Genomic DNA, 17,159 nt, shown 5'->3' with positions numbered 1-17,159 from the left:
ACAATGCTATTTTAAGATTCCTAGAGACAGCACGATCCATTCTGCTCTCATGATTTAAGATCTCATCAGAAACCTCAGTGACATTTAGAGCCTTTAATTTTCCAGTGTGTATTAGTTATGCTATATTTAGTAAACATTTTACCAACTTCTAATTATTCCTGTTTTTAAGTAATACAAGCAGTTCTCCTATTACATCAAAACTGATAAAATTATCATAATTTTTGTTTCAAATTCAGCCATTCAGAACTATGTCTGACTTAAACAAGATTGATCAGATTCCTGGGGGGAGGGGAAAATCAATAAACAAGATCATGTATATTAGGAGAATCTATATCATCATCCCTTCCCCCCCCACCCTTTAATTCAAACTTTTTATGACTTTTGTTCAAACAAAAGTTTGCAAAAGGGTTATGTTTATTTTGTATAGTTTGTGGACCCAATTCTGTCCCTAGAATTTGCTTCAGAGATCTTGCACAGCTGTAGCTGAGGACTGAGTTTGGCCCTGTATGACTACAGTTTAGTGGATATGTATCCTTCATAAATGTATTCTCACGTGCTCCAACACATATCTGCTTTATAATATACTGTATGATCAGTTTGTTTCTTCATCTTCCTACTTTTTTATTATTAAAAGCATTTATTACATGCTGCACTGATTAATTATTTCATTCTTCTCTATAACCACACTATGTTAATCTAAGATGATGTAACAGGTACAACTCACATAGCACTGCCACTGTTCTATTATATTGAATTTTGTCTGCTGGTAAAGGATAGCACTAGAGAATGTTCAGCTCTCCCTCGTAGAGCTGGGCAAAACTAGGGGAAAAAATTTCCCAGTAACTTTTGTAAAAAGATCCATTTTTTTCCACACAATTTTGAAATTTCAAAATTCAAACTTTTGTCAAAATTCAAAAAACATCTGACAGCTCATATGTCCTCTGCTTTTCCTCCCTCCAAATTTCAAAATGCTGTCAAAGGTTTGAAATTGGAAACACGTAAGGTAGCTCTGCTCCCTAGGATTTTCTATTGAAAATTAGCCAGCTGAAAATTATTGGAGGATTGCCTAGGAAAATCCATTAATGACTTTCAACCTCCAGGATATCTCTCCAGCGTGGAAAGGACAGAAAAGCAGTGGAATTATTCTGCAAGTCTTGTTCCGGCAGGCTGTAAACTGCCCCATATTTCCATACACACACTTAAGTTTCCAGAGGGGGATATGAATGCTCCGTGGCTAAACATAATAAATTAATGTAGACAGGTCACACATATTACACAAAGGTACAGTGGTGCTGGAACAATTTGTATAGCAGCATGCTGAGAACCATTGAAACTAACTGTAAACCTTGTATATGATGGAAACCACTTCAAGCCAAGGGGTGCAACAGCAGCCCCAGAACCCCTAGTTCCAGCATCTATTCAGGAGCAAGCAAAACAGGTTAAGATTGAGGGATTGTATCCTGACGTTATCAATGGTGATTGCTTACAGAACTACAATGGGTTAAAGCAGCAAGCAGTTTTTTAAGGCAGGGGTTCTCAACCTTTTTCTTTCTAAGCCCCCCCTCCCCCAACATGCTATAAAAACTCCACGGCCCAGCTGTATCACAACAATGGTTTTTCTGTATCTAACAAGGAGTATATATAGAGGGTAGCAATCAGGGCAATTGCCTGGGGCCCTACACCAAAGGGGGCTCCTCAAAGCTAGAGTTGCTCAGGCTTTGGCTCCAGCCCTGGGTGGTGGGGTTCGGTGCCCCAGACTGCAGTTCTGTGTGGCGGGGCTTTAGCTTTCTGCCCTGGGCTCTAGCAAGTCTAATGCTGGCCGTTGTTGGCAGACCTGTACACGGCCCCACACGGCCCCCTGACCACTGGTTGAGAACCACTGTTTTAAGAGAACTGATAGATTGTTTCTCTTCAAAACAAAGGCTAAAAGAAACAGGAGAAGATTGGGATGGGACCTATTCATGTTCATGATGGCCATTGAGGATGATGGTCTGGAGATAATCTAATCACTCCACGGTTGAAAGGAGAGAGGCAGGATGTGGACTGCAAATCTGTGACAGATGTCTGGCAGGGGCATGGATCCACATTCTCTGCCTCAGGGGGAAACAACCACAAAGGGCACCACAGCTGAAGGGATAAGGGCATGACAGTCAGGCTCTTTCCCAGACACTTTCCCCCTTGCAGAGTTTATTCAGCCAGCCCCAGGGATGTGGATTGGGAGGTTTTGAGCTGCCTGGCAGGGAGATTTGACAATCTATGAGGACCATCAGACATCACAGAAGCAAGCATAAAGAACAGGAGTACTTGTGGCACCTTAGAGACTAACACATTTATTAGAGCATAAGCTTTCGTGGGCTACAGACCACTTCATTGGATGCATAGAATGGAACATAGAGTGCGAGCAATGCCCCTCTGCCATGTACATTGGCCAAACCGGACAGTCTCCACGCAAAAGAATAAATGGACACAAATCTGACATCAGGAATCATAACATTCAAAAACTGGTAGGAGAACACTTCAACCTCTCTGGCCACTTTAAAAGATTTAAGGGTGGCAATTTTGCAACAGAAAAGCTTCAAAAACAGACTCTAAGGAGAAACTACTGAGCTTGAATTAATATGCAAACTAGATATTAACTTGGGTTTGAATAGAGACTGGAGTGGCTGGGTCATTACACATATTGAATCTATTTCCCCATGTTAAGTATCCTCACACCTTCTTGTTAACTGTCTACATGGGCCATCTTGATTATCACTACAAAAGTTTTTTTCTCCTGCTGATAATAGCTCATCTTAATTAATTAGCTTCTTACTCCACCTTTTTATGTTCTATGTGTGTATATATATATATATATATATATCTATATATATATATATATATATATATCTATATCTATATCTTCTTACTATATGTTCCATTCTATGCATTTGATGAAGTGGGCTGTAGCCCACGAAAGCTTATGCTCAAATAAATTTGTTAGTCTCTAAAGGCTTCAGAGTAACAGTTGTGTTAGTCTGTATTCGCAAAAAGAAAAGGAGTACTTGTGGCACCTTAGAGACTAACCAATTTATTTGAGCATGAGTGCCACAGGTACTCCTGTTCTTTTTGGGGATACAGACTAACATGGCTGTTACTCTGAAACCTGTCAGAAGCAAGCATGGCAGTGGAGAAAAGGGAAGAAAAGAGCATTGGAAAGCAAGGGCCTGATCCTGGGTGCCTCCATTTATTTTAATTATCTTTAAATCAGGCCCTAAGTGCACCACACTCTGGAGATAGCAGAACACAGGACTGATTCATCTATGCATCTGTCCCCCAAATAACTGCTCAGACATACCCTGATTTGAAAAGCATTCAGTGAAAGGCTTCATGGTCCATGGAAATTCTCATCAGTAGCTATATACAGTTGTTGTAGCCCTGTGGGTCCCAGGACATTAGAGAGACAAGGTGGGTGAGGTAATACCTTTTATTAGACCAAAACTCTGTTGGTCAGTGAGACAAGTTTTCCAGCTACACAAAGCTCTTTTTTATGTCAGGGAAACGTGCTCAGTGTGTCGATCTTTCATTTAGCAGGTACACTCTGAGTACATTTCCCAGACCTGAAGAAGAGCTCTGTGCAGCTGGAAAGCTTCTCTTCCAATAAAAGATATTATCTCAATCATCAGTAGCTGTCACCCCAAAGCCTGCTGCTAACAACGGTAATATGAACTGGCACAATATATACAAACACATCCTAAACGTAGTTAGGAAAGGATGTGAGATCTGTATGTTTACAATACTACAGGTACACTTCCACATTCAATTTTATATCAAGGCGAATCTTACTTGAAATGAACATGTGTGTGGCCGAAATATGACAGAGATAATCTCCCTCTCTTTCTCTTTTCATTCCGATCCACTAATTGCTCCAATGCAAGGCGGGGAGGGAGAGGCCCTAGCTGTGTGACCAGGGAGCAGCGCACGGCCCTGGGGCGGACACTGGCCTCCAGCAGCGACGGCGCCCTTGCTAGGCACACACAGTGCAGAACGGTGCCCGGCACGCCGCCTCCTGGCCCGCAGTCAACGTGGGCAGGCTCAACAGCCCAGCGCCGCAGGTGGCGTTGCTGGTGCCCGGAGGAGGAAGCCGCCCATTTACTGTGCGGCCGCAGGCTGCGGCCCACGTCCGCCCGGGCCGGGAGCCCGGCGCAGGCTCACCGTGTAGGCTGGCGGAGCGGGCGCGGAGGGCCTCTGAGGAGGGCCCCGAGGCGCCTCCCGGGGCTGGGCGCTCGCCGGGCTGCCGCGGGGGCTGAGGGGCGGCGCTCTCCGGCCAGCCCCGCCAGGAGCAGCAGCCGAGGCGCCCAGAGCAGGCGGCCCCAGCGCCGGGCTGGCACCTGCCTGGCCCGTCCCCCGCTCCCTGTCACCTCCCCCCGCCGCCCAGGCTCCCAGGGGCTCCGCGCACAGGTCACTGGGGGCGGCTGCCGCCCCCGGGCCCAGCAGGCCTGGGCTCACACCAGGAGACAGGCACTGCCGGGGCGGAGAGGAGAGCTCAGCTCGCCCTGGGTAATGTCCGAGCCCCTCCGCTGGGCTGCCCAGGCCCCTCCTCAGAGCACAGCCCCCCTGACACGCACAGAGCCCTCGCCCTCCCCCCACTCCTTCCCCAGCCGCCCTCCCCCAACCCTTGCACCTACCCGCTGCGTCCTGCCTTGTGGCTGGGGGGGGGGGGGGTCCTGCAAGTTTCTCCTCTGAAGGGCACCGCTAGCTACCGTTGCGGTGTCCAAAACGGAACAGTCTGAACAGACCCGGCCTGATTCTCCGCTGCCTAGCACCTGTGCTCATCCTCAGCGACCGCCGTGCAAGTGGGGCTACCACGAGTAGCAGCATTTTCCACATGGTGCTCCTTTTGCACCGCTGTACGTGGCTAGGCAGAGTGCACCGCGGTAGAGCATCAGACTCAGTATTGACACATGCACAGACTCCAGCGAGGCTGGTCCCCCTACTGTGTCCCTTTGGTTATGCCCATGTGACCAAGTGTCATAAATATAAAGGGAAGGGTAAACCCCTTTGAAATCCCTCCTGGCCAGGGGAAAGCTCCTCTCACCTGTAAAGGGTTAAGAAGCTAAAGGTAACCTCGCTGGCACCTGACCAAAATGACCAATGAGGAGACAAGATACTTTCAAAAGCTGGGAGGAGGGAGAGAAACAAAGGGTTTGTGGGTCTGTCTGTAGTCGTCTTGGCCAGGGACAGAACAGGAATGGAGCCTTAGAACTTTTAGTAAGTAATCTAGCTAGGTATGTGTTAGATTATGATTTCTTTAAATGGCTGAGAAAAGAATTGTGCTGAATAGAATAACTATTTCTGTCTGTGTATCTTTTTTGTAACTTAAGGTTTTGCCTAGAGGGGTTCTCTATGTTTTTGAATCTAATTACCCTGTAAGATATCTACCATCCTGATTTTACAGGGGGGATTTCTTTATTTCTATTTACTTCTATTTTTTATTAAAAGTCTTCTTGTAAAACACTGAATGCTTTTTCATTGTTCTCAGATCCAAGGGTTTGGGTCTGTGGTCACCTATGCAAATTGGTGAGGCTTTTTATCCAACATTTCCCAGGAAAGGGGGAGTGCAAGTGTTGGGAGGATTGTTCATTGTTCTTAAGATCCAAGGGTCTGGGTCTGTAGTCACCTAGGCGAATTGGTGAGGCTTTTTACCAAACCTTGTCCAGGAAGTAGGGTGCAAGGTTTTGGGAAGTATTTTGGGGGGAAGGACGCGTCCAAACAGCTCTTCCCCAGTAACCAGTATTAGTTTGGTGGTGGTAGCGGCCATTCCAAGGATAACGGGGGTAATATTTTGTACCTTGGGGAAGTTTTGACCTAAGCTGGTAAAGATAAGCTTAGGAGGTTTTTCATGCAGGTCCCCACATCTGTACCCTAGAGTTCAGAGTGGGGGAGGAACCTTGACACCAAGGCATGGCATTGCACATGGATGTTCATGTGGTAAAACCAGTACGATGGATTAATTGTGATACTTTACAAATGTCTCAGCCATTCCCTCACAAAAGCTGCAACATAGATGCAATCCTAGCATCTCAGCTGTGCAACTGCTCATAATTATTCCATACTATTGGATTTACGACATGAACATACATGTGCAATGCCATGCTTTGGTCACATGGGCATAACCAAAGGGACACAGTAGGGGACCAGCCTCGCTGGAGTCTGTACATGTGTCAGTACTGAGTCTGATGCTCAGTCACATGGACATTAACCAGAAAGAACATGGCAGGCTGACCAGCCTCCCCAGATTTTATAAATTCCCCTCTGCATAGAACAATGCATTTTGCTGCTGTGGCATCTGGGTTGTCATTTAATTAGCTAGCATAAGCTAAATTAATAGGGTTGAAGTAGATCAATAGGAGCCCTCCCAGGAAAACTCACCTGCAGCAGGAAGTATTAGCAGTTTATTAGGTAGTGTTCTCTCCTAGAATCAGTACTGAAGCAGTGCCCTGCATGATATTTGAGCTTGCATATTTTGGATGAGATCTAAAACTAAAGTAATGCAATCTTCTGTGTTGTTTTTGCAAGAGATGATGTGCTAACTGATGTACAAGTTAAATTTCAATTTGGGCAGTCACATTCTGCCTACCTGGAGGTTCAATCAGAGAAGCTCAAATCCCTTCCTAAAAGTGTTGTTTTGTACAGCATTGCTCAGAGAGGTAGCTTCATTTTAGTCTTGGCAGAGGGATCTCGGTATACAATGCTTTGGAATCTTTTAGGATGAAATATGTCATGTACATGTAAGAATTAAATTTACTTTTGGTTATAGATAAATATGGGGTGGGAGGGGAAATGCCATTCAAGAAATACATTTTGGCGTTTCACCTTTTTTGATGGATTTCTCTAGGCTTATGCTATGGTGTCCAGAATTTTCCTGCTAGCAGGCAGCAACTAAGAGAAATTAGAGGCCAGATCACCACCCCCTCTCATGAAGAAAACTACAGGAAGGGGCCATAGGGCCAGGAAAACTCTGAAGGAATTTCCTGTTATGAAGCAGCCTCTCAAGAGGGAGCAGTTTGGGCAGTTGTGGAGTGGGCAGAGGATGGTGCCTCCTAACATCTTAGTAGAATTTATATTGTCTGTTGGGCTTTCCTGCTATTGCAAATACTGAAACTGGGGAAGCCTGATAAGATTATACCAGTGAGATTGCAAATTCACTATGTTGTCAGCTAGCACTGAGATAAATTAACTTGTTCTGTGACAGAAATATATGCTGGGGCAAACTGTTTTCTCAGATTTCGTCCAATATGTGATCTTAATGGGGCATAATATGCTGTATTTGTAGAATTCATGTCATGTAGCTGTTTCACTTTTACATACTACTTCATTTGTATTAAGATATATAATGTAAAATAAGTCACTTTTTATAACTTAAAAAAAAATAAAAAAAACACCATGGAGCCTATGGTTCCATAGGGAAATGGAAAGATTCCCTCCTCCCCACGCCTAGTTTAGAGAGAGAAGAGACAGCTGTGTGCATGCAGACTGTACCGGGCCTCCTTCCACTAGCAGCATAACTCTCGCAGGAGCCATTCTGCTATTGATGGGGTACTCCCACGGCAGCACAGCAGCAGCTGCTGAGGAAACACAGAGTAAATGTTGCTATAAGCAATTTTCTTTTTAGTAATGATTCTCTCTTTACTCCATGAGAGAGCATTAAGTGTTTTCCTCACACTCTCTGGTTATTAAGGTATTATTTCAATATTTGGGTAATTCTGTTGCACTTCTTGCTATTAATGTATATACTCCGCTTTGCTGTACAATACTCAAATGTCAGTAAAATAAGTAAAATAGATAATGATGTAAAGTACATAGTCAATAGCATGCTTTAGAAAGGAACAGCTGCTTACAGATTTTGGTCCCAGTCTTCAGGCAGCTCTAGACAGGTGGACCTTTGCACCAATGACTTCATTTAAGACTCTGCATGGAGGCGGAGGTCCATTTGAATGGAATTTTTGCACTTCTGGGGCTTCTAACATCATATGAAGGAAAAAGTATTAAAGGCATCTTGCAGAAATGAATAAGTAGAAAATGAAGGCTCACTATTCATATTTTGTCATTTGCCTTTGCAATAAGAAACAGAGCAAGCCTTAATACAAATTCACACTTTGGATGGTGCAGAATAGAAGTATATTGCAATATTTTTCAAAGACTGTGAAAGATCTCTCAGGCAGAATACATATGGAGAACAAAAAAGTACTGGTATTCATTAAAATTAAACTCTGTGTATATCTAAGAAAGGACAAAATAATAATCGTCCTTTTCCATAAATAATTTTAATAAAAACACTCTTGGTGCTTTTGTGCCATGGACAGTATTATATGGATTTTCACTGACTACATTCCTAGATACATTTAATGTCAATGAACAGTATGAACATATGTAGAGAAATACATGATAAACCTATAGATTTGGCTCTATTTGGGTTTAATTTTAAAGTTTTTTGTTCCCTGACACACAGTCCTTCATACATAGGGCCCTTTGTTTTCGGGGGGTTTTTTATTTAATTTTTCTTGGGAATTTCTTGGTGTTTATTACTACAACAACAAAAACAGGTGAAAATAGGTGGAAAAAACTATTAATATTTTTTCTGGGTAAATATTGGGGTTTGTTTTGGTGCATGGAAGGATGGGGCTGAAATATTCAGTAGATTACTACTTTGGTTAATGGAATTCAATGCAGTTTGCTGCAAAACTAAAATAGAACTCAAAACAGTGCTACCTCTGAGTTTAAGAAAACAATATAGCTCTAATCCCAATTAAAACTTTTCATTTCAATAAACAGTTTACTGTTGTAGACTTAAAAATATTAGCCTATAAATATTTACATTTAATAATTGGGCCACACCTTTTGCAGTGTATACACTAAATTTAATCCTTTTCTCTTGTTTTTTTTTAAACATTTGAATACTTCCTTGTGTTCTGAAATGTATTCTGATACCGATTTTCATTTTCCTCCCATTTTAATGTGTCAGATCTTCAAACCATTACCTACTAACAGCTTGAAATGTGTACATGGTGAGCGTGAGATTCATCAGTACGTTCAGATGCGCACACACTTCGGAGCTTGTGTGCATGCCTGTTTGTTTATTGTGTGTATCTTCTAGACTAATACATAGCCTTACTTCATCAGGTAGTTTTGCATATACGCACAGACTAACATATTATTGTAATACACATATCTCATGCAATGTATTGTATTTTCCTAATAAAACAAGTTATTTTTTATATATTTGAATTATATAAAATTAGGGTGAAAATTGGAAAAAAAACAAATACTTTTTGTAAAACCTGGGATTTTTTTTTGTAAAAATTGGTTTAAACTAAAATGAAGGGGCTTATTAATAGATTAGGAAATATGACTTTTTATCAAGATATAGATCTTTAGGTTTATATAAAAATAAAAGTTGATATTTTCTTAATAGAATTATTTTAAAAGGGCTACTGCTTTCAAGCCTAGAAAACTACTTTGTGTTACCTCAATGATGGAAATCTGTTATAAGCCCATTTTAATTGGCCAGTTAAACCAGGTTTGTGGCTGTCTGGTTCACTGGAGAAATGGAAAGCAGCCAGAGATTAGCCAATGTTCTTTTTAAACCAAATTTTTTTTTAAATACTTGCTGTCACCATGACTGGATGAGCAATGGTCATCATTTTGGTATCCGTATTTGTCAGAAATCTGTACCTCCTGTAGGATCCCATATGAACTAATCAAATAGGAAAGATTTACTTAGAATCATAGAATCATAGAATATCAGGGTTGGAAGGGACCCCAGAAGGTCATCTAGTCCAACCCCCTGCTCAAAGCAGGACCAATTCCCAGTTAAATCATCCCAGCCAGGGCTTTGTCAAGCCTGACCTTAAAAACCTCTAAGGAAGGAGATTCTACCACCTCCCTAGGTAACGCATTCCAGTGTTTCACCACCCTCTTAGTGAAAAAGTTTTTCCTAATATCCAATCTAAACCTCCCCCACTGCAACTTGAGACCATTACTCCTTGTTCTGTCATCTGCTACCATTGAGAACAGTCTAGAGCCATCCTCTTTGGAACCCCCTTTCAGGTAGTTGAAAGCAGCTATCAAATCCCCCCTCATTCTTCTCTTCTGCAGGCTAAACAATCCCAGCTCCCTCAGCCTCTCCTCATAACTCATGTGTTCCAGTCCCCTAATAATTTTTGTTGCCCTTCGCTGGACTCTCTCCAATTTATCCACATCCTTCTTGAAGTGTGGGGCCCAAAACTGGACACAGTACTCCAGATGAGGCCTCACCAATGTCGAATAGAGGGGAACGATCACGTCCCTCGATCTGCTCGCTATGCCCCTACTTATACATCCCAAAATGCCATTGGCCTTCTTGGCAACAACGGCACACTGCTGACTCATATCCAGCTTCTCGTCCACTGTCACCACTAGGTCCTTTTCCGCAGAACTGCTGCCTAGCCATTCGGTCCCTAGTCTGTAGCTGTGCAGTGGGTTCTTCCGTCCCAAGTGCAGGACCCTGCACTTATCCTTATTGAACCTCATCAGATTTCTTTTGGCCCAATCCTCCAATTTGTCTAGGTCTTTCTGTATCCTATCCCTCCCCTCCAGCGAATGTACCACTCCTCCCAGTTTAGTATCATCCGCAAATTTGCTGAGAGTGCAATCCACACCATCCTCCAGATCATTTATGAAGATATTGAACAAAACTGGCCCCAGGACCGACCCTTGGGGTACTCCACTTGATACCGGCTGCCAACTAGATATGGAGCCATTGATCACTACCCGTTGAGCCCGACAATCTAGCCAGCTTTCTACCCACCTTGTAGTGCATTCATCCAGCCCATACTTCCTTAACTTGCTGACAAGAATACTGTCCTTAGTGTCTAAGGTTTATCCCTATCAGTGCAGGACTGTTAGCATATCTTCAGTACTTTGTCCAGTATAGTGTTAGGGGCCTCAAGTGATGAGACTTCCTGCCATTACTTTTTGGGGGACTATTTCACCATCTTATTCATATTGTAGTTAAGAACTTGAGCCTAAATTGATCTTTGCTTATTTTCACCCCATTCCTCCTTGTTGTACATAACGCCTTTCCGCTAAGGAAAGCAAAACCACAGAGAATGCAGTTCACAAGATATGTGCCAAACATAGGGCCACTTTGCCTTTATCCCACCTCTGCACCTTTGCTTGATTACATGTAGATTGTAGAAAAAGAAAAGGAGGACTTGTGGCACCTTAGAGACTAACCAATTTATTTGAGCATGAGCTTTCGTGAGCTACAGCTCATGCTCAAATAAATTGGTTAGTCTCTAAGGTGCCACAAGTACTCCTTTTCTTTTTGCGAATACAGACTAACACGGCTGTTACTCTGAAACATGTAGATTGTACACTCTTTTGAGAAGAGGGATGTTTTCTTTATATGTGGTTTCAGAGTAGCAGCTGTGTTAGTCTCTAAGGTGCCACAAGTACTCCTTTTCTTTTTTCTTTATGTATGTCCGTAAAGCAGCAAGCACACCTCTGGAATTACATATGTAAATAATAAGTATAACAAAATGATAACACTTTTAAAAAGTAAGCTATATGCCATATTCTTGCTTGGCCCTTCTATGAGTGCACAATGGAGGCTTGGGGGTGGGGACTAGGAGCAGCTTTCCTCTTTCACTTGGCTTCTGTAAGGACCAGGCAGAACGGTGTTACCTGCACTCAGGAGAAATGAAGGGCTGTCCTCCTTTTCCTTCCCCGGGGGCACAGTGGCCCAAAGAAGGTGGGGGGTAATAGATATGATTCCAAAGGACACCAGTTAAATTCATTTATATTCTGTGGCCTTTACTTAACTTCAGGGGACACTTTCAGGCTAAACACCCTATATTAGAAACATAAATCTTAAACTGTTATGACTAACACCTGACCTTAGACTCCCTAAACCAAAATAATAAACTAACAATTGTTCACTGCTTAATTGCTTTTGCACTTGTCTCATCTTAGACGACACAAAGGAGATGAGTTTCAGAGTAACAGCCGTGTTAGTCTATATTCGCAAAAAGAAAAGGAGTACTTGTGGCACCTTAGAGACTAACCAATTTATTAGAGCATAAGCTTTCCTGAGCTACAGCTCACTTCCTCAGATGCATATCGTGGAAACTGCAGCAGGCTTTATATATACACAGAGAATATGAAACAATACCTCCTCCCACCCCACTGTCCTGCTGGTAATAGCTTATCTAAAGTGATCATCAGGTGGGCCATTTCCAGCACAAATCCAGGTTTTCTCACCCTCCACCCCCCCACACAAATTCACTCTCCTGCTGGTGATAGCCCATCCAAAGTGACAACTCTTTACACAATGTGCATGACAATCAAGTTGGGCTATTTCCTGCAGAAATCCAGGTTTTCTCACATCCCCCCCACCCCCATACACACACAAACTCACTCTCCTGCTGGTAATAGCTCATCCAAACTGACCACTCTTCAAGTTTAAATCCAAGTTAAACCAGAACATCGGGGGGGGGGGGGTAGGAAAAAACATCAGCAGTTTCTCGCTGGAGTCTGGATTTGAAGTTTTTTTGTTTTAAGATAGCGACCTTCATGTCTGTGATTGCGTGACCAGAGAGATTGAAGTGTTCTCCGACTGCTTTATGAATGTTATAATTCTTGACATCTGATTTGTGTCCATTTATTCTTTTACGTAGAGACTGTCCAGTTTGACCAATGTATATGGCAGAGGGGCATTGCTGGCACATGATGGCATATATCACATTGGTGGATGTGCAGGTGACCGAGCCTCTGATAGTGTGGCTGATGTTATTAGGCCCTGTGATGGTGTCCCCTGAATAGATATGTGGGCACAATTGGCAACGGGCTTTGTTGCAAGGATAAGTTAACAACCACATACCACACAACAGAACCACTAACCCAGGAACTTATCCTTGCAACAAAGCCCGTTGCCAATTGTGCCCACATATCTATTCAGGGGACACCATCACAGGGCCTAATAACATCAGCCACACTATCAGAGGCTCGTTCACCTGCACATCCACCAATGTGATATATGCCATCATGTGCCAGCAATGCCCCTCTGCCATATACATTGGTCAAACTGGACAGTCTCTACGTAAAAGAATAAATGGACACAAATCAGATGTCAAGAATTATAACATTCATAAACCAGTCGGAGAACACTTCAATCTCTCTGGTCACGCAATCACAGACATGAAGGTCGCTATCTTAAAACAAAAAAACTTCAAATCCAGACTCCAGCGAGAAACTGCTGAATTGGAATTCATTTGCAAATTGGATACTATTAATTTAGGCTTAAATAGAGACTGGGAGTGGCTAAGTCATTATGCAAGGTAGCCTGTTTCCTCTTGTTTTTTCCTCCCCCCCCCCCCATGTTCTGGTTTAACTTGGATTTAAACTTGAAGAGTGGTCAGTTTGGATGAGCTATTACCAGCAGGAGAGTGAGTTTGTGTGTGTATGGGGGTGGGGGGGGGGATGTGAGAAAACCTGGATTTGTGCAGGAAATAGCCCAACTTGATTGTCATGCACATTGTGTAAAGAGTTGTCACTTTGGATGGGCTATCACCAGCAGGAGAGTGAATTTGTGTGGGGGGATGGAGGGTGAGAAAACCTGGATTTGTGCTGGAAATGGCCCACCTGATGATCACTTTAGATAAGCTATTACCAGCAGGACAGTGGGGTGGGAGGAGGCATTGTTTCATATTCTCTGTGTATATATAAAGCCTGCTGCAGTTTCCACGATATGCATCTGAGGAAGTGAGCTGTAGCTCAGGAAAGCTTATGCTCTAATAAATTGGTTAGTCTCTAAGGTGCCACAAGTACTCCTTTTCTTTTTACAAAGGGGATGATGTGCACTTTCTGGCTCTCAAACAGTAGCCCCGCGCGACCACATTTGAGTGCAAAATATTGCAGGGGGTTGTTTGTCGGAATAATAACAATATAATAACTAATCCCATACATGATTATCAGGGAGAATACTAACAAGGGATTCATGCCATCACACATGGAAACGTTTCCATAGAAAAGAACTTTGTGGTGCTTTCTGGTGGTGTTGTTTCTCTTTCTTTTAAAAGCACTTCAATGTTGGGTCAAATAACAGCGGATCGGGTCGGTTCACTTATTTCCGCTGCAAGGAAGGAAGGAAGGAGGAAGGAGGAAGGAAAGGGGGTGTGGGGGGGAGATGAAGAAGGTGAGGGGAGGCTCAGAAGGAGGGGCTGGGCAGCGCTCTCTGCCCCGCTGCTGGAGCACAGCTGTTGCAGCTGTGGCGGGGAGACGGCGCATGCTCAGGAGGCGGCCGGCGCCAGGGGTTGTCTCCCTGCGGTGGGGCACCCGCCTTGCAGAGCTCGGCTCCCCCAGGGAGGCAGGCGGCGGGGTCCCTCCGAGGCGGTGAGAGCACCGCCGGCTCCCCGCGCGCCGGGTGTGTGCCTGGAAAGACAGAAAGTTGATGAGCCGGAGCCAGAGGCTGCTGCAGCGTGCGCGGCCGGTGCGCTCTGCCCCCGGCCCGGTGAGTGCGGGGGATGCTGGCGGCCCGGTGAGTACCCCACGCGTTTCCGGGAAGCCCCTTCCTGCTGCCGCTTCACAGCGCACCGAGGGCCGGAGGGGAGCCGCAGCTGCCTCGGGTTAGATGCACGAGCTTCCCAGAGCCCCGGAGAGGAGCGTGGCTGCTCTAGCTGCTGCACCGGGGCCAGTGCCTCTTTCTTCCCCGGCTCTGCGGCCGCTTGGGGGTTTCTCTCGCCGCCGCATGGGGCATTTGCGGGAGGCTGGGTGGGAAGGGGGAGCTGGCTCGCGGACAGGACATTCCACGCTGCAAACTTTCCTCCAGCAAAAAACCAGGTTTGAGGAAGGTTCCTGTGTGTGCTGCTCCGCTCGGGCAGTCTCTGGTATGCTCTCTTCCCCCTCCTGCAACACCACGTCCCTCTGGTCAGACACTGGGTTGATTGTCCTCTGTCTTGCCCCTTCAAAACGGTAACTCGGTAGCGCCCTAGCTGGGTGATCATCTTCTTCCCCAAGTTATATAAGTGTCAGTCTTGCTCCTTTCACATGTAATAATACCCGTTTCGCTAAATATATTGGGAAAAATATTCCAAGCCTCTCTTTGGAATGGCTGATAAAATAAAAAAGAACAGGAGTACCTCTGGCATCTTAGAGAGGAACAAATTTATTAGAGCATAAGCTTTTGTGGGCTACAGCCCACTTCATCAGATGCACAGAATGGAACAATTTATATATATATATATATATATATATATATATATATATACACACACACACACACTCACAGATAAATTGGAAGTTACCATACAAACTGTGAGAGGCTAATTAGTTAAGATGAGCTATTATCAGCAGGAGAAAAAAACTTTTGTAGTGATAATCAAGATGGTCCATTTAGACAGTTGACAAGAAGGTGTGAGGATACTTAACATGGGGAAGTAGATTCAATATGTGTAATGACCCAGCCACTCCCAGTCTCTATTCAAACCCAAGTTAATGGTATCTAGTTTGCATATTATTTCAAGCTCAGTAATTTCTCCTTGGAGTCTGTTTTTGAAGCTTTTCTGTTGCAAAATTGCCACCCTTAAATCTTTTACTGAGTGGCCAGAGAGGTTGAAGTGTTCTCCTACCGGTTTTTGAATGTTATGATTCCTGATGTCAGATTTGTGTCCATTTATTCTTTTGCGTAGAGACTGTCTGGTTTGGCCAATGTACGTGGCAGAGGGTCATTGCTGGCACTCTATGTTCCATTCTACGCATCCGATTAAGTGGTCTGTAGCCCACGAAAGCTTATGCTCCAATAAATTTTGTTAGTCTCTAAGGTGCCACAAGTACTCCTGTTCTTTTTGCGGATACAGACTAACACGGCTGCTACTCTGAAACCTGATAAAATCAAACCACCCAGACCTATTTTGAAACTTCTGCAGCAGAGGGAAATGAATGTGATTAGTGGGTTTGGCATTTGTGTTGTATTTGGAGATACAAGCAGGGGCACAACATTTTGCATTCAGGATCCTCTTGAAAGAGTTACCCCTATACCAGTCCCCATTGTGTATTCTTTGTCCGCATCGCTCTACCGGATATACCTTTGACCAGCAGGGTAGTTCAATTTTTGTGCCCCTTCAGTTGTTGGCCACTCAATTATCAATGATATAAGGGATGTCAGTGATGTGTGGCAGAGTGTTTATGACAGGGGTGGGCAAACTATGGCCCACGGGCTGGATCCTGCCTGCGAGCCGTTTTAAGCCAGCCCGCGAGCTCGTGCTGGGGAATGGGGTCTGGGGCTTGCCCTGCTCTGGTGCTCCATCCACGGTGCTGGGTCGGGGGCCGCACCACATGGCTCGGCCCCGCTCCGGTGCTCTAGCCAGGGCGCTGGGTCAGGAGCTGCTCCGGCGCTCCAGACAGGGCGCTGGGTCAGGGGCCGCACCACGCGGCTCCTGGAAACTGCGGCATGGCCCCCGTTCCAGTTCCTATGTGCTTCAATGGGAGCTGCAGGAGTGGTGTCTGCGGATGGGGCAGCGTGCAGAGCCACCTGGCTGCACCTATATGTAGGAGCCGGAGAAGGGACATGCCACTGCTTCCGGGAGCTGCTTGAGGTAAGCGCTGCTCAAAGCCTGCACCCCTGAGCCTCTCCACTCTCCCCACCTCCCTGCTGCAGCCCTGATCCCCCTCCTGCTCTCCAAATTCCTTGATCCCAGACTGGAATGCTCTACTGTACCCCAAACATCCCCAGTCCCACCCCAGAGCCTGCACCCCCAGCTGGAACCTACACCTCTTTTTGCACCCCTCCCCCAACCCTGATCCCCCTCCTGCATTGTGAACCCCTCGGTCCCAGCCCAGAGCACCCTCCTAGACCCCAAACTCCTCTTAGGCCTAGATCCACAAAGGTATTGGGCTCTTAACTTCCATTTAAATCAGTGTGTATCCCCCCCTACCTTCTCCAGTAGAAGCACTTGTGCCACCATCCAGAAAGGCAGAGTACCAGACATAATCTTTGATTCTGTATTCTGCACGTGTTTGAACAGAGTTGTATTTAGTGGTTAAAATTATACATACTCCTTACACAGTTTTAAAACAAACCCTAAACTCTGATGATATTGATTTAAGAGGACACAGTCTAAAAACTGCTGATTTTGTTAATGAAG

The 17,159-nt window shown here is 44.7% G+C and overlaps 2 protein-coding genes across 3 annotated transcripts in view; one reads left to right on the top strand and one right to left on the bottom strand.

Annotated features, from left to right (window-relative positions):
* The window catches only part of LRRC20 (leucine rich repeat containing 20), a 152,233-nt gene extending 147,286 nt beyond the window's left edge, over window positions 1-4,947 (bottom strand). For both annotated transcript variants that reach the window (XM_073353591.2, XM_073353592.2), the window contains exon 1: window positions 4,665-4,947. The gene's annotated coding sequence lies outside the window, so the exon portion shown is untranslated. The remainder of the gene's footprint in view (window positions 1-4,664) is intronic.
* A 9,390-nt stretch (window positions 4,948-14,337) lies between these two features.
* PALD1 (phosphatase domain containing paladin 1) overlaps window positions 14,338-17,159 on the top strand; it is a 193,058-nt gene continuing 190,236 nt past the window's right edge. The window contains exon 1 of the mRNA XM_073353587.2: window positions 14,338-14,554. Within this exon, the coding sequence (XP_073209688.1) occupies window positions 14,541-14,554 (14 nt within the window). The 5' untranslated portion in view covers window positions 14,338-14,540. The remainder of the gene's footprint in view (window positions 14,555-17,159) is intronic.

This window comes from Lepidochelys kempii, chromosome 7 (assembly GCF_965140285.1).
Source record: "Lepidochelys kempii isolate rLepKem1 chromosome 7, rLepKem1.hap1, whole genome shotgun sequence".
Lineage (NCBI taxonomy): Eukaryota > Metazoa > Chordata > Testudines > Cheloniidae > Lepidochelys > Lepidochelys kempii.
Note: the sequence above shows the minus strand (reverse complement) of the source record. Positions and strands in the feature narration are given on the sequence as shown.